This window comes from Panthera leo, chromosome C1 (assembly GCF_018350215.1).
Source record: "Panthera leo isolate Ple1 chromosome C1, P.leo_Ple1_pat1.1, whole genome shotgun sequence".
NCBI classification, from domain to species: Eukaryota; Metazoa; Chordata; class Mammalia; order Carnivora; family Felidae; genus Panthera; species Panthera leo.
This window is the reverse complement of record NC_056686.1, coordinates 212,982,213-213,006,872: the sequence shown is the minus strand read 5'-3', so window position 1 is coordinate 213,006,872 and position 24,660 is coordinate 212,982,213. Positions and strand designations below refer to the sequence as shown.

Below are 24,660 nucleotides of genomic sequence, written 5' to 3'. Positions count from 1 at the left end.
GGGACAATGACCTGCCCTGGAGGATGACTGGCAAGACTCAGATTTATGGTGACGAGTCAGGAGTTCCTTCTATCAGACCAGGCTGTCCACTCCCCCCAGGGGTCCGCAGGGATGGGAAAGCCCAGAATTTCCCAGACTGAGAGCTTCTGGGGCAGGCCTGCCAAGGAGAGGCTGGAACCAGAACACCCCAAGATTTATGTTGTGGAGAGAAAGGCAGGTGGTGCAAAGGCACAGCATGGGCTTTGGACTTGGCTTAGCGCTGGGGTAAAATCCAGGCTCTGCTCTTGACCACAGTGTGACCTTGAGCAAGTTAACTGCTCTCTCTCTCTCTCTTTTTTTAAATCTGTAAAATTATGAAAATAAGATCTGTCTTGAATGGTTTTGAAATTGAAAATAACCCAGGTAAGCCCAGAGCCCCATGTTGGTGATCTGTGGGCATTTAGGAGCTGGTAGCTCCTATCACCGTTACGCTGCATGGATCAGAAACTTGAGAGGGTCTGGCATGGTTAATGCTCTTCGTAATTATCACTAGGCCTCACTATCCAAGCGAAAAATGGGAAGCAGTTGATGTAAATAACATATTTACAGAGTTAAATAAAATTTTTGCAGCTTCTTTGTTCTACATGTTAGTTCTTCAGAATTTATAAACTATCCAGTAAGATAGTTTTCCCTGATGTCGTGAGTAATTTATCCTTATCATAATTGTACAACAAATAAAAAGACAAAGGCTGGAAAGAGATTTGACTCCCTTGTAGCCAGGTTCCTTCTCTAAAAGATTAAGTTAGGTCCCCCCACCCACTCCCTTCGTCCAGTATTGGTTGCCAGGTCCTGGGCTAGGCGATGGGGGCACTGAAATGAATAAAACAAGGCCCCGACCTTACAAGGGCCCAGCCTGGTGGAAGCATTCAGAACCAATGCCTGAGCTACACCGTACTGTGCGGAACGCTGAAGTGGAACCAGACAAGTGAGGCACGGGACCACGGAGAAGGGACACTGGCCTCAGCTTCAGTGACGGCTGTTAGGGCTGGAATGGCTTCCCGGAAGAAGTGATACTTGGCTGAGAGTGGAAGGAGAGGCAGATGGGTGGGAAAAGGGCTGTGGGAAAGAGTGGGGTTCTAGAAACAGGGAACGGCGCAGTCGCACAGAGACATATCGCACATGAGAGGCCCAAGGTGGTCTGGTGGGGGTGGGATACGGGGGACACTGGAGCAGGCCAGGGCCTGATGGCAGAGCTGTCTTGCTGGTGATGGAGGCCCAGCCCCTTCCATTAGCCCATCAGCCTCTGGGGGTCATGTGAGTGTTCACAGGGCCCAAGACTACACTGGTACCTAGCAGCAACTCTCAGTATGCTTGCTGAATGCTTGAGTATTCAGATTCACACTTTCAAAAGTTCATCCAGACTTCTGCTTCTGACAAGACGGTAGACCGAACTGATGTGGGCCTTGTTCCCAACACAAACACAGAGAAAAGACAGATGAAATAGACAAGAATAACTTAAATACAAAACTGAGCATGAGAGAATAACGGGAAAATTCCCAGGTACCTGAACTACAGAGCGAATGAAGTCAAAGGCAGAATCTTCATCATGGCAACTGAGGCTGGGATCATCAAACTCTGATATAGTTACAGGAGCTGGGATTTTAATGCCCACGGGAGGTGGAAGGCCAGGCCGGGGACCTGGAACTGGGAGCCTCACGGAACGCCAGGGGTCCAGGAAGGGCCACTGGCCATCAAACAGGGCCCAGGGAGACCCTTCTCACAGCCCAGAGGAGGTCTGTGTGTGGTGTGGAGCGGAGGTTTCTCTGCAGAAAGGAGACCCCAAGCCCGCACTGCGTGTGGGTAAGGAGGCTGGATATACACCACCCAGGTTCTGGGAATCTTGAGCCAAGAGGTTCACACCAAACTGGCTGAGCCTCTGGAACTTGGGGTCCCGGAAGAACTAATGCCAAGGCGATGAAAACACACATCTGCAACCCATCGGCTCCCACGGTGAAAACGATCCCTACTTCAGATGGTCTCCTGATAAAGAGTGAACCACCACCGTGAGCCACCATGAAGGCGAGGCTTCAGACACAACATGTGGGAGAATCGGTACCCTTAAGACTAGAAATAATCGAACACTTGAAAGAGGCTATATGGATAAACAGAAAAAATGAAGACACGAAAGGAACAGAAACCATAATAAAAACTAGGATGCTAAAAAACAAAAAATAAAAAATAACTGGCTGATTTTAAAAAGCTCTGAAGAGAACTCCTAAAAATTAAAAATAAAAACGAAACCCTCAACTTTGGAAGGTGTAGTAAACAGCTGATTATGAATAGCTACAAGGAGATTTGTAAACTCGAAAACAGATGTTTTTGAGGAAGTGCCAGAATACAGCACTGGCAGAAAAGGAGATGGGAAAAGGAGAGGAAAGACAGAATAACATGGCAGGTTTCTAACAGGAGTTCTTGAAGGAGAGATCGGAGAGAATCAAAGAGATAGCAGAGAAGAGTTTCTGGAATGGGAAGAACGACACTGAATCCCCAGCAACGTGATAAAGACGGATCTACTCAGACTGAATGCAGTAAAACTGCGGAACCCCAAAGACAAAAATAAAGTCTCAAAAGGCACCAGAACAAAAGGCCACGTGAAGCTCTCTCAGCTGCAGAGGAGACAGGCACCCGTGTGGTGCTCCAAAGTCCCACAGCACTCGGCTCCCCCGCCTCCGCCCCACGAAGAGGCATCCGCATCACCCTGGTGGGGCTGCCACGTGGTCTGGGGTTGACACAAACCCCTCGAGGCTGTGGAGTAGGTCCAAGTCACCGTTGTCACCGTTTGTGCCTGCTACCTAGCACAGCACGTGGTGTGGAGCAGGGGCCAAGGGAATACATAATAGATCTCATGAAGCACTTATTTGCTTTTTTGGGTCTGTTCCGCTCTGTGAGGAGATCTCCAAACCCCAGTGTGAGAAACACAACTCTCGATCAGTCCCGGATTCACTGGATTGCATGTTAAAGGCGGTGAAGCTTTCTGCAACAGGAAAAAAGAAGGTGGTCCCCAGGTCCATGGTGCTGACTGGTAGTACCTGTTGGGGTCGGGTTGCGGAGAGACCTCACATCTCTTAGGTGCAGCTTTGAACAGCTTTTGGGAGGCTGACGACATGATCTGAGTGAAAAGCTTTACTCCTCTAACCCCAGGCACAATAGGACAGCTTCTTTCCTCTAATGACCTCAAAGCTTTAAGAATGTTTATGTGAACCGTGCCCTCCAGCTCAAGAAGAGGCAGGGTCCAAGTCCGGCCACATATGGACAAGTCCCAGGGCCTGTCCTTGGAACTCAGTGGCAAGTATGAGTCCCTTTATGCAGATGGAGAACGGGATGACATCAAGCCCCAAATCAGGACTACCAGGATGTTCCAGGGAAGGAAGCATCCAGGGAAAGCGTCCAGGGTAAGGGTAAGAGTGTCCAGGGGAAATAAAAGCAGAGTGCCTATTTTCAGGGACGCTCCATTAAAAAAAATTTTTTTTTGTTTATGTATTTATTTTGAGAGAGAGAACATGAGTGCACGTGAGCGGGGGAGGGGCAGAGAGAGGGAGAGAGAGGGAGAGAGAATCCCAAGTAGGCTCTGCACTGTCAGTGTGGAGCCCAACGTGGGGCTCCATCTCACGACCTGAACCGTGAGATCATGACCTGAGCCAGAATCAAGAGTCAGACGCTTAACCAACTGAGCCGCCCTAGTGCCCCAGGGCCGCTCCATTTGAAAGGCAAGACCACTGGGGAGAACCATCCAACAGCCTCCATACTCACTCACAACACCTTCTTTACTGACAGATTGAATGTGGCAGAGATAAATACTAAAATGACTACGAATTATACTGTGGGACATACCCAGATAAAAGTAGTCATTTCAATAATTAATTGTACCAAACAAATAGTCAGATACCAAGCTAATTCTTTCACATACAGAACCTCATCTCTCTGCTGCTCTTGAATTCATGTTATTGGCTGAGACAACATGGGCCCCTTAGGGCCTGGGGCAAAATATCCTCATTTCCTGAACACCACTGTTATACAAATACTGGGATTGAGGCACTCCAGGGGAAATGACCCTAAAAGTGAACAGAGAAATACAGGGCAGCGCCTAGGGGAGAGGAGAAAGTCACAGTCAAGTTCACGGTATTCTCCATGCTTCACTTCACAATTCACACATGGGGAGAGGAGTCTGCCTTTAGACAGAGTGCATCGCACAGAGCTGAGGGCCGTCAAAGACATGTGCGCCAGCCCCTTCCCTTCTCAGTACTCTGTTAGCTGCAGCGACAGCTCGCGGACGCAGCCCTGCCAGCACTGGGAAAATAGAACAGAATGGAAGTCATGAGATACATTCTGTTTGGGAAGGAGAGGCAATCAACACTTCTGTGGGCACTTTATACGATAGGCTGTGATGATGTCTTTACCATGTCAGTCCAACCCCCATGACGATCATTCCCCCAGTTACGGCAGAAGGTATCATTAGTCCCATTGTTCTTAACAGATGAAGAAACCGGAGGCTCAGACCTTAAGAAATTTGTCCACAAATTGAGAATGAACCTTCAGACTGCCTCCAAGATGAGCCAGAGAGAACCACAGAGAGGAGTCGCTGAGGCATTTGATGGCCATAGTTTCCCGGATCGTGGCTCCTATCTGCTTTCCTACACAAATGCTTTCGGTTACACATCTCTGGGGGCCAAAGCTTACCAATATTTACACCCCCTAAATTCTCCTCTTACGTTGCTTACTCTGAAAACATGCTAGGCGTTGGGGATTAGGCCAAGGAACAGAACTAGGCTATCTTTTCCTCTCGGCTCCAAAGACTACCTAAGCTGTGGCTGCCGTTGCACCTCTGAACTGCTAAGACGTGAACCTAAAGGAAGGAAGGCCGGTGTCATCCTCCCACTGGACAAAAATGCTGCCAACCTTTTTCCCAAAGAGGAGGGAGTCAGGTCAGAATTGGAGTCTGTAAACCTTCCGGGCTGGAAGATGGGTTTCTGCCGCCACGGTCTGTGTGCACGGACGAGGCTGCCGTTCGCTGCCACCAGCCAAAGCACCGGCCCGGGGAGCGCAGGCTGGCACGGACGGCAGCTCATGGCTGATGTTTCTCTTACTCCCTGGAGACGCTCGCACTTGCCACCAAGGAACTCATTCAGTTGTCCCCACCAGTCCCTGGACCTGAGAAGCCCAGCCCTGCTGCTCTGATGAATTAAGCATTATGAGAAGCTGTGACGGTATCTCTGACAAAATGGCCTAGAAACTCTGGAACTCCAGAAACAGCGCCATCCAAGAGGACAGACGGTGGGGTCAGAGGGCGCTTGGCCAGTCTTTCCTAAAAGACTAATTTGGTAGGAATGGAGGGTATGCAACACTTACTGTGGCATCCTCTAAAGATAAATTACAAACAAGAATAACGCCTTGAGGGTAATACGAATGGAGATTTGGTCATGAAGGCACCCGGTTGACCCATCTTCCACCCATAACAGAGCAAGAGTTCTTCAGGAAGACCCAAGTTTCTCTTCTGGAACGTATAGTTCCACTGGCATGTGCCCATTCGATTCCTTCCACTGGGTAAAATTAAACGCCCGGATAGTTAAACAATTAGTCCTCGAGTCCAGGTTGAAACCGTTCTTGTCATTGACTGGGGTTCCCAAAAGCAGCAACTTGGGACAACAACTGTTGTTCGTCTGTTCTCTTCCTAGAGTAAATGCGATCGTGCGGACTCTTCCTCACACAGCTGTGGCGAGTGCCCTTGGGCAAGTTACATTCCCTAGACTTTAGCTTCGGCAAATATGACAATGGTAACAATGAACGAACAACTCTTCGGGTTGCTATGAGGATTAAGTGGGATAATGTCATATCCCCAGTAGTGTGCCTGACACACAGCAGGTAGGTGCTCACTAGTAGCTGCCGTCGTTGTCCATCATCATCACTGTCACTGTCATCATCGGGCACTCGCCACCACTTTCACGGCCTCACAGGCAAAACTACGTGGTTAGAGAGGCAGTCTGTGGGGAAGTGGAGAGGTGCTATACAAGTATGCCAGGCGCCACCTTGCTAATCATAAGATCACCGACTGAGATCTCCGTAAGTACCCAGAAACCCCCCAATTACAAAACTCGCAAGTCAGGCTAACACAGCAAAACCTGTCCACATACGTGTAGTCAGACGGAACGACAGCAAGAGCCGAAGTCACACCGTGAATCAAGTTAGCAAGGACATCGTTGGAGACGGAGTGGGGGTGGGTCCAGAGGAAAGCTGGAGCCTGGGAAGGAAGGTCTGCTTCTGCATATATGTCTAATACATCCCATACGAGTACTTCCAGTCCCGTCTTTAGGAGCCAGATAGATTTTACAGGAGAAATACTTTTGTGCCAGCTATTTGCTAACAGAGTCCCCCAAAGTGTGGTTCTCTTCCCGACCATCCCTTTGTCTGAGAGGTCCAGCGTAAGGCAGCCCCTAGGCGCTGCCTCTCCAGGACATGGTGAGGTGACCCTCCTTCCCACCGGGTGGCTTACTTGTTGCTGTCACGGTACTCGTAGATGTGACATCCTTGAGGCAATCCAGTCTCGTGATCCAGAGTGAAAGCAAGTTTTAGCTGGAGAGAGAGAGAAGAGAAAAATAATTAAGTCTAGGCTGCATGTTTTATTCATTCGGACGGCTGAAATGAAAAAAAAAAAGCAAAATCACATTGCCTCCAGCTGACACGTTGTGGAGAACCCGGGCCTGCCACCTCTGGGAAGAGCCATGCCTTACGGGCCACTGTCATCAGTGAGGACTGCTACTGGACTCTGCTTATTCATTTAGCAGGTAACCGATTATTTACTAAGCACTTACTTTGTGCCAGACACTGAGCTAGCTGATGGGGAAAGAACAGTGAAGAGAGGCAGAGAGGGGCCTCCTTCATGGTAGAGGCGGCAGATAATCAATTCATACGAATGAGTGAATGAATGAATATCAAGCTTCCAATTAATATAGGTTCTCTGAAGCAGGAAAAAGACTCCCGCATTTCGACAGAAGTAAATAACCTGAACTAGACTGGGAAGGAGGGAAGGAGGAGGGGGCTAACTAAATTATGAGGGTGGAGGATGGGGAGAAAAGGAGATTCTCGCTGGCAGAGAGCACAGCATGTACAGAGGCCCTGATGCAGGAGTCCGGGCACTGAAGGGTAGCTGGTAAGCCAGAACCCAGTAGGTACAGGGGACATGGTGGTCAGTGATGCTGCAGAGGGAGGCCAGGGCAGAACTTGCAGAACCTCGCTGGCCCCCTTAGAATTACCCGAATAGCAAAAGAAAAGCCTTTGGTGAGGAATGGGTAGATGACATGATCAAAATTAGGTTTTATTATTATTTTTTTAATTTTTTTTAACGTTTATTTATTTTTGAGACAGAGAGAGACAGAGCATGAACAGGGGAGGTGCACAGAGAGAGGGAGACACAGAATCTGAAACAGGCTCCAGGCTCTGAGCGGTCAGCACAGAGCCCGACGCGGGGCTCGAACTCACGGACTGTGAGATCATGACCTGAGCCGAAGTCGGACGCTTAACCGACGGAGCCACCCAGGCGCCCCATAGGTTTTAAAGATCTCTCTGGCTACTGTGTAGACAGCAGGCTGTAGGGTAGAGCAGGAGGCCACCCAGCAGCGTGGGTGAGCAGTGATGGGGGCTGGGGCTAAAGGGTTGGGGAGGGGGCCCAAGAGGCAGAGAGAAATGGACAATTTAAGAATCTACCTCAGAAGTAAATGTTGAGGGGTACTTGGGTGGCTCAGTTGGTTAAGCATCCAACTCTTGATCTCAGCTCAGGTCATGATCTCACAGTTTGTGAGATCGAGCCCCGCGTTGGGCTCTGTGCTGACAGCACAGAGCCTGCCTGGGATTCTCTCTCTCCCTCTCTCTCTGCCCCTCCTAGCTCTCTCTCTGTCTCAAAAATAAATAAACTTCAAAAAAAGAAGTAAATTCTGAGAAGTAGAGGTGACGGGACATGCAGGGTTCCATGTTGGGGAGTGAGGAGGATGGAAAAGAAGAAATCAAGGACAGTTCAAGTTTTTGACTTGAACAATCACTCAGGCGACTGTTCCATTGCTGAATCTGGGGGTGGCTAGAAAGCCACAAGTTTGATTTTGGACATATTAACTTTGAGGCACTCAGTAGCTTTCTCTGATTAGGGACGACCGGAAACGAGAATCTGGTAATGAGGTCTTGGTTTCTTTCTGGATTCTGGAGGGGAGTGCTCAGGTGAGTGCAGAGCTCCATCTGGGTTGCTGGGAAGCAAGAACTCAGGGAGGTTGTGCGTGTCCTGCTAGAGCGGAGTTGGATATGGCAGCTTTAACATTTCTAGACCTAGAGCCAATTACTAGATTTACAAATTCACTGGGTTTTTAAAGTGCCAGGGAAATTTTAACTAAAATTAACTGCACATTAGGAGGGTACATTATTATAACTTTTTTTTTTTTTTTTTTAACTGCAAGGCTGTTAACACAGATCTGCATCATTAGATGCTGGACGATTTTTCTCTTCCTTAGAGGGAAACAAGCTTGGAGGAATGGCTCGTCCTCTTACTGACCCAGATGAAAATACAAAAACAGAAACAAGCCCTTCTTCACCAACATGAAGCCAAGAACTTCAAGTCAAAGGCATGTTTTCCCTACAGAGCACTGCTTGGATCTTCCCAGCCCTCTTTCAGTAAAACAGAAGTTAAAAAAAAAAAAATCTATTAACTATACCATTTTCTCTTTACTTCCCTCTTTGTAGCTGAGGCCAGGCCTATATTCATTTGGTCCATTGCAAAGACTGCACCACTTAGAAATTTTCAAATCCTTTGACTCAGTGATTGATGAATGTATGGTTTAGAAAAATTACCATAAATATAAGAGGAAAAGTTTTTTTTGTAAAACCGTTCACTTCAGTATCATTTATTGGAAAGCCTCTAAAAGATAAGCAAAAGCAAAGTGGTTAGGTAAACTCTGCTATATAGTCACATGCAAAAGAGCAGCCATGAAGAATTTTTATTAATCTAGGAAAATATCTGGAAAAAATCAGGATGTGTACTTGATTATGTATCAAGAAAACTATGTAAAAACAGAACAAAGACCACATAGAAGAAAGACTGGAAGGAACAATGGCAACAGTGCTCCTTTCCTTTCCTTGCCTTTTCCAAATTCTTTACGATAAATGTGATGAGATATAAGCTGTAGTCTTTAGTCATAAGGGAGTTATGGGAAATTTCATTCTGGGGGATTCTTGAGGTGAATAAACTGTGAATACAAATTTAACAGGTGAGTAAGTAGAGGTGGTGATGAGGCAGGGGAGAGAGGTATGGGACAGAAGAGTGCTCATACTTATTGAATGTAGAACTCGTATTTATTGAATACCTACCAAGGAAAGGCTCTCCTTTACCCTGACCACAACCATCTGAATTAGGTATTACAATTTCCTTTTTACAGGGGAGGAACTTGAGGCTAAGAAAGGTTAAGTAATTTGTCCAAACCACAATTAGAATTTCAGCTAAAACCCACGTTCTTTCCACCTCACCGGAATTACAGGACTTGGTAATGGTCTGGATGTAAAGCCTGCCAGAGAGGGAGGCATCAAAGATGATGTTTAAGGTGCTCTGCCTTGGGCAGCAGGGCAGACGGTGCTGTTACGCACTGTGACAAGGAGGAATGGCAGGTTTGGAAAAAGAGCTTGAGTTTAGTTTGGGAGTGCTGATTTTAAGGTGTCTGAGAGGCATCTTAGTGGAGATGAACAGTAGGCAGCTTGTATAAACAATTCCGAACTTTATAGGCAAGACTTATCTGGAGGTACAAATTTGGAAGCCTCTAAATAATAAGTAAGATGGTGACTAAAGCCATTGGTGTGGATGAGAATGTCCTAAGAGAGTATGAAGAGTCAAAATGAGGTCTTTGACAGAACAGCTGTATTTCAGAGCTGGGCAATGGAGACTGAGAAGGAGTGGTCATGGAATTTTGAGTTATGATGTTACAGGAGCCAAGAGGAGAACATGCCTTAAGGAGGGAGCAGTCAGCAGCATTAAATCCTTTTAAGAGGGCAAGTAAGGGAGGAACAAACATCCAAAACAAAGAATCCATTGGATTTAGCAACAAGGACTCTCAGGAGAGTGGTGGGAGCAGAGATCAGGGTGTGACGGGGTGAAAAATGAGAAGATAAGGAAGTGGGGATCAGGAGCGCATGTAACTCTTTTAGCAAATTAGACGGTGGGGGCAAAGAGTCAAGGTGAATGGATTGGAACAGGACAGGACAATAGGACGGGGGCTTAACGGAGAGTGTATTGTTAGATAACAGGCTTGCTTGAATGCAGATATAAAAGATGCACTACAGAAGGAGGGCTCAAAGACAAAGGAGAGATGGAGGTAGTTAAAACATCAAGGTGTCCGAGATGACAGGAGGGACTGGAAACCAACATACAAGTGGAAGGGCCTTTCTCCACTGCAGCAGTAGGGAAGGCTGGGCAGGGATGCGGATATATCTGTGGATTTGGCGGGGGTGGGGAGCAGGATGGGGGATGGTGGTGGTTTGGAATGTTCCAGTTTGACTTTGTTCTTTTCTGAGAATTAGGAGGTCAAATTATCCTCAAGGAATGGAGGGTTTGGTGAGGGAAGGAAAGGAGGTTGGAGGAAAGTGATGAAGGCTTGAAATCGTTTCTTTGGAGAACAGGAAAAACCGTTGACCAGGGAAGAGCACGAGGATTGCCAGGGAGCATTAACGGTCCAGCTGAGGCCACAGGAACTGAAGTTACTGTAGCAACCATCTGCCCAGATGTTGATTTTTTTTTCTAGCAACTTAGACATTGGCATGAAGAAAGTTAGGCTGGTCCAAAGCTGAGCATTTGCCAGGAAGGTTTGAGGGAAGAATAATGGAACGAGGGAGTAGAGATACGATATTGGCAACAGATGCGCCAGAGACTCTAAGGGGGAACAGGCAAGAAATAAAAACGAAAGGGGCTGATGGGAAGGAACCAGAAAGATCCTGGTGACAGATGTCTTGTACGGAGCTAGTATTTATCGAGCGTGTTCTCTGTCCTTAATCCTCTATTAAACAGCCCCGTGAGGTTGGTTCCTATCCATATGTTACAGAGGAGTTTTCAGTATTTAGCCCAAATTAGCAAGTAAGTTGCAGAACTAAAGTGTGATCCACATTGCTAACCACTGGACAACACTGGCCTCCTGAGTGTCCATGAGGTCAAGGAGAGGAATTGTAAGAGTGTCCATGGGGGAGTGGGGAGCACTGGAGGCTGCAGTCAGAGAGGAAGCCGCGTCTGACCTTGGAGACGGGCAGTCAACCTCAACATGAGTAGCAATCAAGGAATGGAGAGTTGGAGGTTGGGATGAAAAGGTCCTCCATGAGAGGTGTGAAATTCGCCCAGGACAATAATACATTTCCCAAACGGATCCACAAAGTGTGTCACTGTGGGTGTATAGGTGCTTTGTAGGTACCTACACAAACGAATGGGTCCAACCGGCCCATGAGGCAGACCTAGGCACGGTATCCAGCAGTCATTTCCTCCTTCCCAGTGATGCCCTAGATTTGTTCAGCTAGTTACCCTCCCACTCAGTCCAGGGAATTCAGGGAGAAGCAGATCCAGTTTCCAGGGCTGGGCCTGACAGTTCGAAGGTAATCATATACACCTTTCAGTAAGGGTCAGGAAGCCAAGCCAATCAGTGCCTGGCATTTCCTGGAATTGGAATTCCCTAGGGATTGGTTCAGGAATGGACATGTGACCTAACCGAAGCCAATGAGATATGAGGGGATGTTTGCGCTTCTGGGCATGAGTGGCCAGAGTTGTTGCAACTAGCTTGTCACCAGCCTAAGAGTGAAGCCAACTCACAGACGAAGCTGCCCTTAAAGACCCGCGGAAGAGCAGAGTCACAGCCTTGATTGAGCCGTGCCTGGTCTCTGTCGGGCTTCCAGACCTCTACTGTTCACTAAAAAAATTTGTTTAAATGTTTATTCATTTTTTGAGGGGGGGGGAGGGGCAGGGAGAGAGGGAGGCACAGAATCCGAAGCAGGCTCCAGGCTCCGAGCTGTCAGCACAGAGCCCGACGCGAGGCTCGAACTCACAAACCGCGAGATCATGACCTGAGCCGAAGTCGGACGCTCAACAGCCTGAGCCACCCAGGCGCCCCTTCTACTGTCAGACACATAATACGTCTACCCACTTCTTGGTTCCACTCTCCACAATGCAGCTGAGTTCTCTTTCTAAAACACAAGCCTGATGACACTTCCCTCTTTAAATACCTTTGATGGCTCCCTTCTGTCTATATGCCACAGGTATAAAAATGAATTAAACAGCCTGGGATCTCTGGGGGTTGGCTGCTCACGTGAACAAAAATGGACTATAAAGAGGGATGGTGAGGGGGGCATGTGCTGAGGAGAAGGTGCCAACCAGGGAGGACCTCAGGGTAGGTGACGGGAGTCTTAAGGGACAAACACGAGTCTGCCTGAACAGGGAAGGATGCCCCTAGCCCGTCTGCTCCTGCTGCAAAATTCCATGTACTTCTCCCACAGTGTAGAGCTCACTGCGTGAGTTTGGGTCATGCCATCTACTTTGACACCTCTGGCCCTTCCTTAAGCTGTGACTGCTTCTAGGAGCACCCTTTCTGTCTATGCCAGCAAGACCCTACACATCCTTTGAGCTTCTCTTTGTGAAAGTCAATCTTTCATTCTTCCCTCCTCTGGTAACTGGAGGCAGGGCCTCTCTGCCCCGTGAGTCCGAGGGCTCAGGGTAGAGAGCTTCACCAGGCACCCTGGCACCCAGTGTCCCCATCACTGGCCACCACAGGTGCTCAACGCATGTCACTGAGCTGACCTGCTGAGACTCAGAGCATTTTGTTTACCTATCAACAACCGTCCAGTCACCCAACTCACAGCCGGAATCTCCGTCACCCTGAGTTTGTTTTGCGTCCTCTTACTTCGGTGAAGAAATTCTGCCTCACATCTGCCCCCCTCAGTAACTGTCCCCCGATGAGAAGCAATGGCTCAAATCTCCTTGGGACCCAGGTGCTCCATTTCGCCAGCGCCTTTGAAGATGCACGCAGTCCCTCACTCAAGAACATGTACTGTGTCCCACGAGCCCAGCACAGCAAGGCAACAGGCAGGCCTATGGGCTGTGTCGAGACTGCAGGGACCCGCCCGTGGAGCCGCTTGGTTTGGAATGCCCATCGCTACGACACTTCACCGGGTCCAGCTTTCCCTTTTCCAGAGGCAGCTGCCACTAGTCAACCTTTGCCCCGGGGAGGACGGTTTCCAATTGCACCACATTCCTGGTGCTGGGTGAGAAGAGAACGAAGCCCAAAAGGCAGTAACAAGGTCACTCGGTCAGCCTTCACCAGCAGAGGAAAAAGGCCTTTCAGTGGGTCTAGTTAGAGGCAAGGCTTTCCTCTGGACAAAGGCTAGGCCAATCTCCCGTGGGCAGGAAATGGAAGAGCCTTTTACTTTCAGGGGGCTCAGGCTACGTCAAAGAGGAGGGCAGGGGCCGGGCAGCTAGAGTATGAGACTCCTGCTAGGACCCCTTTGGACCCAGCCCTCCTGCTCCAGGCAGGGCCCCAGGAAACTGGCAGTGTGGGTGATGAGGGAAGGGGCTAGGACTGTCGGGAGAGAACAGTCCTTCCTCACTCGCCACGGGAATGTGGGTTATAGGCCCGTTGGGGCTGCTGGGCCCGCAAGAGGCTCTCCTTCAGTCCCTCTGGGCTCTGGTGGTGGGGGACGGCGAGGGGGGCAGCAGGGTCATTCTTCCTGCAGGTAGCACGGGAGAGTAAGAGTGATCGGTTTAGGACTACATAAGCCTCCCCAGGGAGGAAGGAATGCCCCAGGCCAAGCAGCAGAGGGGTCCATGCAGCCATTTGTAACCGTTTGAGGAAATGTGACCTTATTTTGTATGCCAGCCCAGTGGAGCCAATGGGCCAGATGACATTCGTAAGAATAACTGAAAAGGAATCATGGAACAGGACAAGAAAGGGTGGCTAGAGGTGGTGATCCAGATGTTCCCCTGGGCTAGTGAGCAAATCAAGCTTCAGTCTGCTCAGGTGCACAGTTCCATAAGTCATGTTCCCGGAGAACACTGTGCCCAGGCCACTTGGCATTAAACTCCATCAACTAAGGAAGATACCAGCTCAGAGCTTCTGGTACTTTTGAAAATGCCTGGCCTGACCTTGGGAAGGCCAAAAGTACATTAAGAGGTTTAGGAGTTGCCTATTTTGTCCCCAAAAGCTTCAAAACGACCTCCGATGAGCAACCGGATGTCTCTGACCGTGGCCCAGACACCACTTGCAGGCTGCTTTGTGACTGAGCAGAGGACCTGGGAGCCAGGCTCCGGGTTCCTCTCACAGGGGTGTAGTGAGGGAGGTAGCTGGTAAAAGCAGAGTGCTGGTTCCGGAGCCAGAATCACTCTAGTTCAAACCAACATGGGTTCTCCAGGAGGCCTGTGAGCCTCCTTCAATCTGCTAGCTATTAGGACCAAGGTTCAAACGCAGGTCGAGGACCAGCCTGGGAAGCCTCCAGCCACTGCATGGTCGGCTCTTCCCCTCACAGCCCACTGGTCTTGCGGGGTGTCCAACTCTTCCCGAAGCTGAAAGTGGCAAATCCCAACACACTTCTGACATTCGGGCATGCCATTTATGGCCCTTTCAACGAGCAGAAGTTACTTCTACCTGAGCCTTGGATTTGTAATTGAAAAATCTTATTAGAAGGAAATCTTCACATTCTCCGAGGTGATCTTTGGTTTTTCTTGTTTGGTTTGGCTCTCCTAAGCATTATTTCTTTTTTTCCATCTACTCTTTGCTTTCTTTTATAAGACAAAGATGCTGTGGACTTGGCTTCCACTTGGTTCACAACGATTCTATGGCAATGTATTAGGTTTCTTTCTCCTAAGTCCACTGAAGTCTTTTTGGACTTGGAGAGAGCTTTTTAAGAAAGAACTTGCTCATTCAGCAGGATTTTCCTCCCCACCCCAAGCTCTGGTTCTGACCTGGAAAAAATAAGAGAAAGAGCGAGAGGATCCTGCAGTCCTGACGCTCAACTTCCCAAACCACAAAAAAGAGCCAGTAACGTAATCATGGAGATTTCTGGCACCTTGGTCTTTCAAGAAAAATACATCCATCTGCTGGCACAGGGACCCATCAAACTAAATCCTGTGCAGCACGGAGTTCCCGATTCATTAGTGTTGGAAAGTCTATGGCGAGGCTGGCCGCCCCACCGGAGGACGCCTCCCTGCAGCGCCGTCTGTAAACCCCACAGCTGTGTTTTCACTTAAGGCCACTTCTCCTGACTCCACTGCACCTTGTTCCAGAGGCTCGTTCTACTCTCATTAAGGCTAAAAATGACAGGACAAGGATTCTCCAATGCTGAGGTTTTACTCGTCAGAAGAAAAGCTGTCTCTAGAGCTCTGGTCAACCCAGAGGGAAGGCTGCTCTTCAGTAAGGAACCCACGCCGGTCGGGTCATCCTAGGTTTGCTTCAGTTAACAAGCCTGTCACCTGGCTTCTTCTGCCTGCCTGTCCTGCTGCTTCCTCTTCTGGGGGCGTCTGCGTTGCCCGCCAGCAAGGCCAAGGGCAGTAGAGCTCTGGTGGTTCTTGCCCCACAGCCCCTCCTCTGCCTTTACTCCTGGGTGAGACCAGCATCTCCATTAGCAGAACAGGACACCCGCTCTAGCTTTCCTGGTCAGGTCTTGCCTGGTCACTGGGCCAAGTGTTTGCTCCTTCAACTTCTGAGCAATGTGACAACAGTGACTGTAAAGCGTGGTGAGCAAGTCTGCATGTGTCACATTCAGTCAGAGGCAGGGACCTGCAGCCCGTCTGCTCATCCTACTCACAGCTGGAGCACTGTGGATGCTTCTCAGGGCCCCGTCCCTCCCGCAGAGCATGGCTGCTGCTTTTCTGGTACTGAAGTCAGACAATGTGATGCCCGGTCACAGGAACTATGCTCACTCTTACAGATGTCATTACTTCTGCCTCCTTTCTGTGGCAGTGGTTTTCTTTCTACTGTATTCATCTCCCTTGTTTATTTCCTTTGTTGTAAGTCTTTTCAAATCCTTTTTGGAAACTGAGGATGGTATACATAAATAAAATAAGGGTCTTCAAAATAAAAGCCAAACAAACATAAACATATGGGATCCGGGCAGGTTCAAATATAACCTGATTAAACAATGACCATGACGGTAGGCATTCAGTTCATGGAAGAAAGAAAACGGGACATTCTCATACAATCCTCAGAGCCAGTGATCAAGCTGGCTCTATTCTTGAAAAAACAGGAGAGAACAGAATGATCTTCCAGGGAATTGGCCTCAGTTTCCAGGGACTTGAGGAGTCGGGGAGTTATATAACCCCAAGCTGGGAGCCAGCAGCTCTGGCCTCGTCTCTGTTCTCTCCCAGACTCCAGGTGGTGGTAGGGTTCTACTGGCCTTAACCTTTCCACCTGTAAAATGGAGCTGAGTTCATTTACGTCATCCTTGTGGTTTGTTTTACGGATGAATGTGAGATACTTTGTAGGTTTACTGGAATAAAGTACCTGTAATAAATCCCTGCTCTACCTGGGAGAAGAGATGCTCTGAAGATTTCAGAAGGACTAGTGTTCACATCTTTAGATATTTTTAAAAATGTTTTTATTTATTTTTGAGGGGGGGGGAGAGAGGGAGAGGGGAGAGAGAGAGAGAGAGAAAGAGAGAGGGAGAGGGGAGAGAGAAAGAGAGAAACAAAGAGAGAGAGAGAAAGAGAGAAAATGCAGGTGGGGGAGGGGCAGAGAGAGAGGGGGACAGAGGATCTGAAGTGGGCCCTGTGCTGACCGCAGACAGCCCGATGCGGGGCTTGAACTCATGAACTGTGAGATCATGACCTGAGCCAAAGTCGGATGCCTAACCAACTGAGCCAAGCAGGTGCCCCTTGAGATGGTTTAATGAGAGACAAGCGGCAGTAAAACATTCTCTTGCCTATGGCTGTCTTATGCAGCCAAGAGAAACTGTCAAAGTTCATGACTTGATTCCATGTTCATTCTGCTTCCTTCCTCCCAGACAAAGCCAAGTATCTGGACACCCATATTCTAGGACAACATTCTGAGGTCCATTCTGGTCCTGGGGCGGCCAACCTACCATTCTTCCCGGTTTGTGCAAGCTGCAGTCAGCCTGCAGCAGAGGACTTAGCACCCCCTGGGAGAAGAATCGCGGACAATCACCACCAACCAGTCACAAAACGCCTGTTGATTTGACAACACTTACTGGATTGTTCATAACAATCTGGAAGGGACACCTAGGAGGTCCCTACCTGTGGTTACCTGAGGTTCCTCCTCTCATCCAAGATAATTATTAGTGTCTCAGCTATTTCATTATAAACAATATCTCTAATTGATGCCATTCTATCTGTGGTAAAAAGAGGGTGTTGTGAAGTTTGAAGAAAAGTAAGTACAGAAAGAAGTTTGTCCTTAAGATGAAATGCAAAAAAAAAAAAAAAAAAAAAAAAAAGGACAGAGGTCAGTGGAGGGTACCAGGAAGGGCCAGGATCCAGTAAGGAGGAAAATGGACAGACTTTCTATTTGGCTCGCTAACTGAAAAATCAGCTTTGGTAACAGAGAATCCTTGGATAATCTCACATAGTTGAAAATCATTTAAGAAACTACACATGATGTTAAATGTTACAAAAATAAGTTTCATAATAATCTTAGGGGAACATTTTCATTAAGCAGACAGTGGTTTTCCCTCTGGCCTGTGTATATTCTCACTGGGGGCAGAGGCTCTCATGGTCTGCAGGGACCTTGGGGGTCCTCTGCTCTAACCTTCTGCCCACTAGACTGGACGAGTTCTCTTTCCAGCACTTCTAAGAGTTCGTGCTTTTGCCGAGACCCTCCTGCCTGGGACACGGGCTTCACAGGATCAGGGAGGAGGTCACTGTACTTGTGAACCGGTGGGCCGATCAACAAGCACCCACACCAGGAGGTTGGCTGCGCAAAACGGAAAGGAACAGGCTCTTCAGGCTGTCTGGTTTTGACTCCTGGCTTTTCTCCCCATTAGCTGTATTCCCCCAGGGGGTTATTTTACCTGTTTGCACCTCAGTTTCCTCCTCTGTAAAATGGGGATGATACTAGTGCCAACCTCATAGTTTTTTGTGAAAATTAAATGAGGAAAAACACATCAGAACAGCACCTGCCTATGGCAAATAGTCAATAAATGTTCCTGTTGCCACAAGGCCCGGGGTTGTATCTTGTAATGAACTGATGGCACGCTGGAACAAGCTGACGGGGCCGCAACGGTTCCAAATGTGATCACTCTTGAACCTGAGGGATTTCCACAGCAGTAGGGTTCACTTTCCTCACCGGAGGAGACTCTGGGGAGCCTCTCGGCAGGAGGACGTGATGCTTCAAGGCTTCACCGTGGCCCCCACGGTCCTGGTGCTTCCGGTGCCGCGCTGACACGGGGTCTGACCACACGGCAGCCCTGGCGGTTATCCTCTGGTGCCCGGGCTCCTTGGGCTGCTTTCCACCGAGACGGCAGGCGGGGAGGCCAGTCTGCCCCCCCCCCCCGCCTCCCGGCCCTGCCAGGCTGGCAGATATGCCTCGGCGTGGAGGCTGCCCAGCACCCCTGCACCGGCAACAACTTGTCTGCTAATCTCCGCTCGGGAGAGGAAGAGGCCGCAACGACCTGCTAGAGCACAGCTCAGGGCTGGCTTCTGACGGTCCGGATGCAAGAAAATTGCTTTTATCATGGTCCGATTCTTCTCATTTCTTCTCAAGTTGGAACATGTCTTTAGCTGTGTGTTTAACTATCCTACTGTCCCAGCGAGACTGGAAGCTCCAATAGAGAAATCCCAAGCGATGACTCTGTGGTTCCCCCCACCCCCAAGCCTTTACCGACCGAAAGATTTCTAGGCGAGAGAGGGTCCTGCCATTAGCAGGAGGAATACAGCTTCCATATGCGACCAGACACGGTGCCAGGACCTTCGTGTGCATGGTGCTACCGACTCCTATTTTAAAGGCGAGGACACCAGAGCTCAGAGACGTCAGATAACCCGCCTGCCCAGAGTCAGGCAATATACAGATCAGCAGACGGCAGACCCGGGGACGGAGCCCAGCCCCACCTAACTGAAGTGTGCGTTTCCCCCTGGGCCACGCTTGCTATTATTTCTTCTCTCACCGACAGGGCGCTGAGCTGGAGGCCAGGGGCTCCAACAATTTACTTCTGTCCTCTAGATCCTAACAGACGCAGGACAGTAAATGGTGTTCTGAGTGTCAGTCTTCCAAGGCTCGCTGGCAGAGGCATTACTGAAGAACAAGGTGGGGGCCTCCTCTGTCCAGGGGAATTGAAGACAAGAAGCCAGAGTGAGAGGCTGAGCAAATGGGGCTGCCCAGTTTCAGGGGGAGAAGCTGGGCTGGAGGAAGAAGATGCCTGGGTGGGACCACTCGAGTGAGAGCGAGCGAGGGAGAGAGAGATGGGCTGGCTCTGTTTTTTCCGGTTCCACGCACCTGCCCTCTGGCTGACATGCTCAGTCACAGAGCTAGTTAGTAATAAGACCAGTAGAGTCAAGGGCTCCCCACACCAGTTGGCTGGAGGGCAGGAATAACGAGAGAAGAACAAGGCAACAACAACAAAATCTAAGATTAATATAGGGCCTCTGCTGTTGAAGAAATGGGTTGGGGACTCACGTAGCCAATTTTTGTTATTTAAGTCACGGGCCTCTCTCCATGACTTCCTCTGTAAAATGAAAGCCTCCAAAGAGATATTCTCTGCGGTTCCTTCTGGCCACCCATTTCACAAATCTGTGAGCAAACACTTGTCCAGCACGGTCCCTGTGTCGCTCAGCACTGTGCCAGGCACCATGGAAGCACAGGGGGAAAAGGACAGTCTAGGCTGGCAGAGATGACTAAGTCACACTGACTCCAACGCTGTCGGAGGTCAGAGAGGGATCTGGTAGAGTGGCCTACGTGGGGCAGATGAGGCCTGAGGTGAGTCTGGCAGGACAGAGAGGGTTTGAAAAGCATAGGGGAGAAATGCCAGGTAGTGGGACAAAACTCAGGAACTTTAGCCCTCCTACAGCACAGACCACATGGGTCACGTCCATCACCGCGTCCCTCGTATCTACCAGTCTTCGGCGAAGTAGGTACTCAACAGATAACTGTCACAGGAGTCAATGACCACAACCAGAGAAATGAGAATTAATATGCACTGTTCTGGGGGGGTCTGGCGACTCGGCGGAGCATGCGACTTTCGATCTCGGGATTGTGAGTTCGAGCCCCACGTTGGGCATGGAGATTACTTAAAAAAAATCTTAAAAAAAATATGCACTGTTCTGTGACTACGAATGAGATTGGTCTGACTGCAAAGTGGAGGGTACAACTTGGGAACAGATAAAATAATATCGATGACGGTAACGAAAATGGTCAGGATTTACTGAACTTACTCGGTAAGTCTTTTCTGTGCTAAGCACATTAATGCGTTCTCTCACTGGATTCTCTTGACCTCAGAGGGTGAGTGCTGGTGCTGTTTTTACTTTATAGTGGGGGCATGGAGGTTCCCGGGAGTCGGGAAGCTTGCCCCAGGTCACACAGCTGCAGCCGGGAGACGCGAGCCCGGGGCCGGACTCTCAGTTCAGGATGTTCCCAGAAGACATCTGACAGAGACTGAAACCTGGCCCCTCTTCCAGCCTGTGCCCCCTCCTAGGCCACTGGCAGCTCTTTGACGTGTGCTGCTTTCTCACAGCAAGCAGCCCCCGAGCTGGGACCTGGCCCTTCCCGGGTGCGATGCTGGTGTACCTCACGGGTGAATTAAAAAAATTCACTTTTTGTTTTGTTTTGAGATCATTACAGATTTACAGAAAGCGCAAAGACAGTGCAGAGAGGTCCCGGGTACTCTTCTCCCGATTTCCACCAAAGGTCCCGGCTTCTATCACTGGAATCGGTATCACACTGCACACTGGCACAACACACACGCCTAGTTCCACGTCACTGGGTCACATCGGTTTGCGGAAACAGTGTATCTACTGCCACCTGGATACACAACTGTCCCCCCATCACACCACCTTCCCGTCCCCCACCATCCCAAACTCTTGGCCACATGCTCTGTTCTCCTGCTTTGTGATTTTGTCATTTCCAGGAGGTTATAGAAATGGAATCATATAATAATATCTTAAAACAGCTCTTCAAAGTTATCCTAAGAGTATGATTTGACCCATCTGTTTGATTTGCAGAAGAACATAAAATGACAACCAACAAGAGAAAAGAAGCAGAATAATGCAAGTTCCTATTCTCACTCTGCTGCTTCTAGCTATGTGACTTTTGACTAATCACCTAACCCAAATCTCAGTTTCCTCGTCTGTCAAAATGGGTAGAAGGTTTAAGGATTAAATGAGGTAACATGTGAAAGCACTTGGCAAACGGCAGGCACTCCATAAATTCTAGCTGTTTGTTATTATTAATAATAAGCCAAGGAAGCCTCTGTGCCTCTTTATAGAAAATCAGGCTCTTAACGGTCACAGACGATTAAGGAAGTGACCACGCCAGCCCTTAAATGACCCCAGGTCATGCTTCCCTTTGCTTCCCAAGACTCCACCGTGGAAACAACTGGGGACTTTTAAAAGGCGCTTCCAACAGGCATCTTCAGGCACACACCCTCCTGAGAACAAGCAGCCACTCCCCATGCCAGATTCACCAGGGGGCCGAGAGTTCTGAAAGCGGGACAGATGGCCAAGAGCTCTGTGTTTAGCACAGAAGGCCTCCAGAGGACAGCCGGGGTTTGTGCGGAGGCCCCCGGCAGCACACTGAGCACAGAGAGGAGGAGGATGCCAGAGAGAGGCAGGGGTCAGATGCGTGATTGAATTAGGTGCTGCATGGATACCCCACAAAGCTCAGCATCACTCAGAGGCTGGATGTGTGATGGGGGTCAATGGCCCACACTACCCACAAGGTCACCCTTACTTTGACGAGCTGTGGAAATCTGAAAAAATCTCCCCCAAAAATCACATATGCAAAGACTCCATTATACAGTTGAGAGAGCACTCGACTTTGAGCCTTTGAGTAGCTGGGAACCCGGCACAAATGGCCAGCTATATCTTAAGCAATATGCCCGAGGCCCATTGAAAATGGACAAAAACGGGTATTCAGGATCCTTCACGATTTACTGAAAGTGGCATTGTCTGTGCCTTTGCATGGCACCAGCAGGGGTGGGATCGAGGGCGCTCCTCCTGATGGGGGGGGTCACCCCATGTGTCTCCTGTTCCCTTGGACTTTTCAACTCCCCTGGCCTGCATTCACTCACTCACTTTTTCCCCTTTGAAGTCAAAGAATACTGCCTCATCTATCACTGACATGTTGGGCTTCAAAGGGACTGGGAGCGAATTCCCCTTTTTTTTTTTTTTTTTTAAAACAAATGAGAAGGGCTCAGCTGGGAAGAGAGGAGGTGAGGAGGGAGGGAGGGAAGACAAGAGCTAATGAGGGTTGCTTTCTTCCAGCTCCGTGCCGAGGGGAAGCCCTAGTGTGGCGTCTAGGCTCTAGGTGGGGTGACAGAAGCTCCGGGTGGTGTGCCGCATGTCGCTCTCCAGTGTCCGCGTGTGCTCACCCCGCCTTGCTCACCCAGCCTTTATACTGTGTTTCCAGTCTTGCCTACTGTACTTTGGAAGGCATACATGTTTCTGGTGCTTCCAGGAACACTTACCTCCAACAGAGGAAGAACCTGTGTGGGGGGGAGGCGGGGGAAGTAAAGGCACACCAGGCTTGCTTGGTTGGCTGCTTTGACGGTGTCTTTAAGTAGATGGCCCAAAGCACCTCAAGCTCAGGGGGTCCCCAAATTATGTCTGCTTTTTCTTCCAGTGTGGCAGGGGCTCTCCCGGGACACATCACAACCACCTGGCTTCCCAGTCAGAAACCCAGGCATATCTAGACGTACCCTCTCCCTTTTTTGGGTCTGATTCCACCTCTTCAATATCCTTTTCATCTGTCAGCCCTGTGACCTCAGGTTAGGGCCCCAGAGGGTCTCATGTGGATTCCTGCTGCAGCCATCTAACTGGACTGATTGATGTCCATCTTGACACCTTCCAACTCGTTCTCTGCAGAGCTGCCAGAGAGATCTTTCTAAAAAGAAAATCCCATCCCATCACTCCCATACGTGAAACGCTTCAATGATACCATGATGAATTCAAGAAAGCACTCGTATTTCAGGGCAGAGGAAAAAAGGTCCTCCAGCCTTGGCCCTGGTTACATCTTCAATAGTATCCCCACTGCCATTGTGAGCCCTTCCCATGACCAGCCACGCCAGGGGCCTGAACCTCCCAGAACATACCAAACCCTTGCACTCCTCTGCCCGGAACATCTTTGAAGAAGCCATTTCCGATAGCCTCTCGACTGCTCTCCTTTACCAGAACAGGAATCTTCTCCCAGATTCTATAATTGAGTACAAAGCACACTCTGAAACCAACCATTTCTTAGAGACAGGGCCATGTCTTACCTATCTTGCAGTGACTGATACAAAGTCGATAATCAAAGTTGTTTTCTGAATACTTTTGCTGCAGCGTATTTTCCCATGGATGAAAGATGGCAGGCCTCTACTTAGCTTGGCTGAGGTAGGTCATTTCACAGATTTCTATCAAATGTTAGCTGCACATCCTTCCCAGGCAAGCAATCCTTGGCCTCTCACCCACATTAGGCTTTCTTCCCACTAAATTATACTCCAGCTGTTCTAAGGAAAACCCAGTTCCAATGGCAGTCATAACTAGCAAGCTGCCTTGTTGACTATAATTTTTAAAAGCCTCTTGGTTATGAGATTAAAGCATGATTGGGTGACTCACTGACATGGGTATTTGCATGTAATCGACAAAGTCCTATGCTTGGCACCATTACCATCCCGACTTTGTGCAGCAGTCAGAAGGATTTATCTAGAAAGTTTAGAGGTTTTTCTCCTATCATCTGTACCCTCCTTTAAAAAGATACAATCTTCACTTTTATGCCAAATCTTAAACCAGAGAAGCCTCGTATCTGTTTAAAAGCCACTCCTGAGGAAGCTTCTGATGCCCACACCTTTCCAAATGGTTCCTGGAGGGCAATGTGCCTGGCAAGGCTCTCAGGACGACCCCATCCCAAATGTGCTCAATTACAGGAACTGTTTTCAAAATAACTTCCGGGCCCAGGAAATAAGTATTTTAAAAAGAAGGGAGAATCTAAATGTAAATCCTGAAACTTATAAAATTTCCAGAAGAAACAGGAAAAAAATCTATAACCTTGGCTTAATCAAACATTTCTCAGATAGTATACCAAAAGCAAAATCCGTAAAAGAAAAATCTGATACGTTGGACTTCATCAAAATTTACAACTTCTGCTCTTTGAAAGAGTATGGAAAGACAAGCCAGAGAGTGTGAAGAAATAAGAGAATGCAAAGACAAGCCAAAGACCTGGATAAAACATTTGTAAATCATATAGCTGAATGAGGATTTATGTCCAAAAGATGAGAACTCTCAAAACTTCGTAATAAAAAACCAAATAACCCAATTAAAAAACGGGTGAAAGATATGAACAGGCAATTTCACCAAAAAAGACATACAGACAGCAGATATGCACATGAAAAAAACTTTTAACATCATTAGTTAGGAGAGAAATGCATATTAAAACCATTCATGAATTACTACCACACACCTATTAACCTGGCTAAAAACAAAACAAAAACTGACAATAT

The 24,660-nt window shown here is 48.7% G+C and overlaps 1 protein-coding gene across 7 annotated transcripts in view; it reads right to left on the bottom strand.

The window, feature by feature from the left end:
- Positions 1–24,660, bottom strand: part of DIS3L2 (DIS3 like 3'-5' exoribonuclease 2) — a 347,338-nt gene that overhangs the window by 35,942 nt on the left and 286,736 nt on the right. For all 7 annotated transcript variants that reach the window (XM_042950509.1, XM_042950514.1, XM_042950513.1 and 4 more), the window contains one exon: positions 6,527–6,606. In XM_042950509.1, the coding sequence (XP_042806443.1) occupies positions 6,527–6,606 (80 nt within the window). The remainder of the gene's footprint in view (positions 1–6,526; positions 6,607–24,660) is intronic.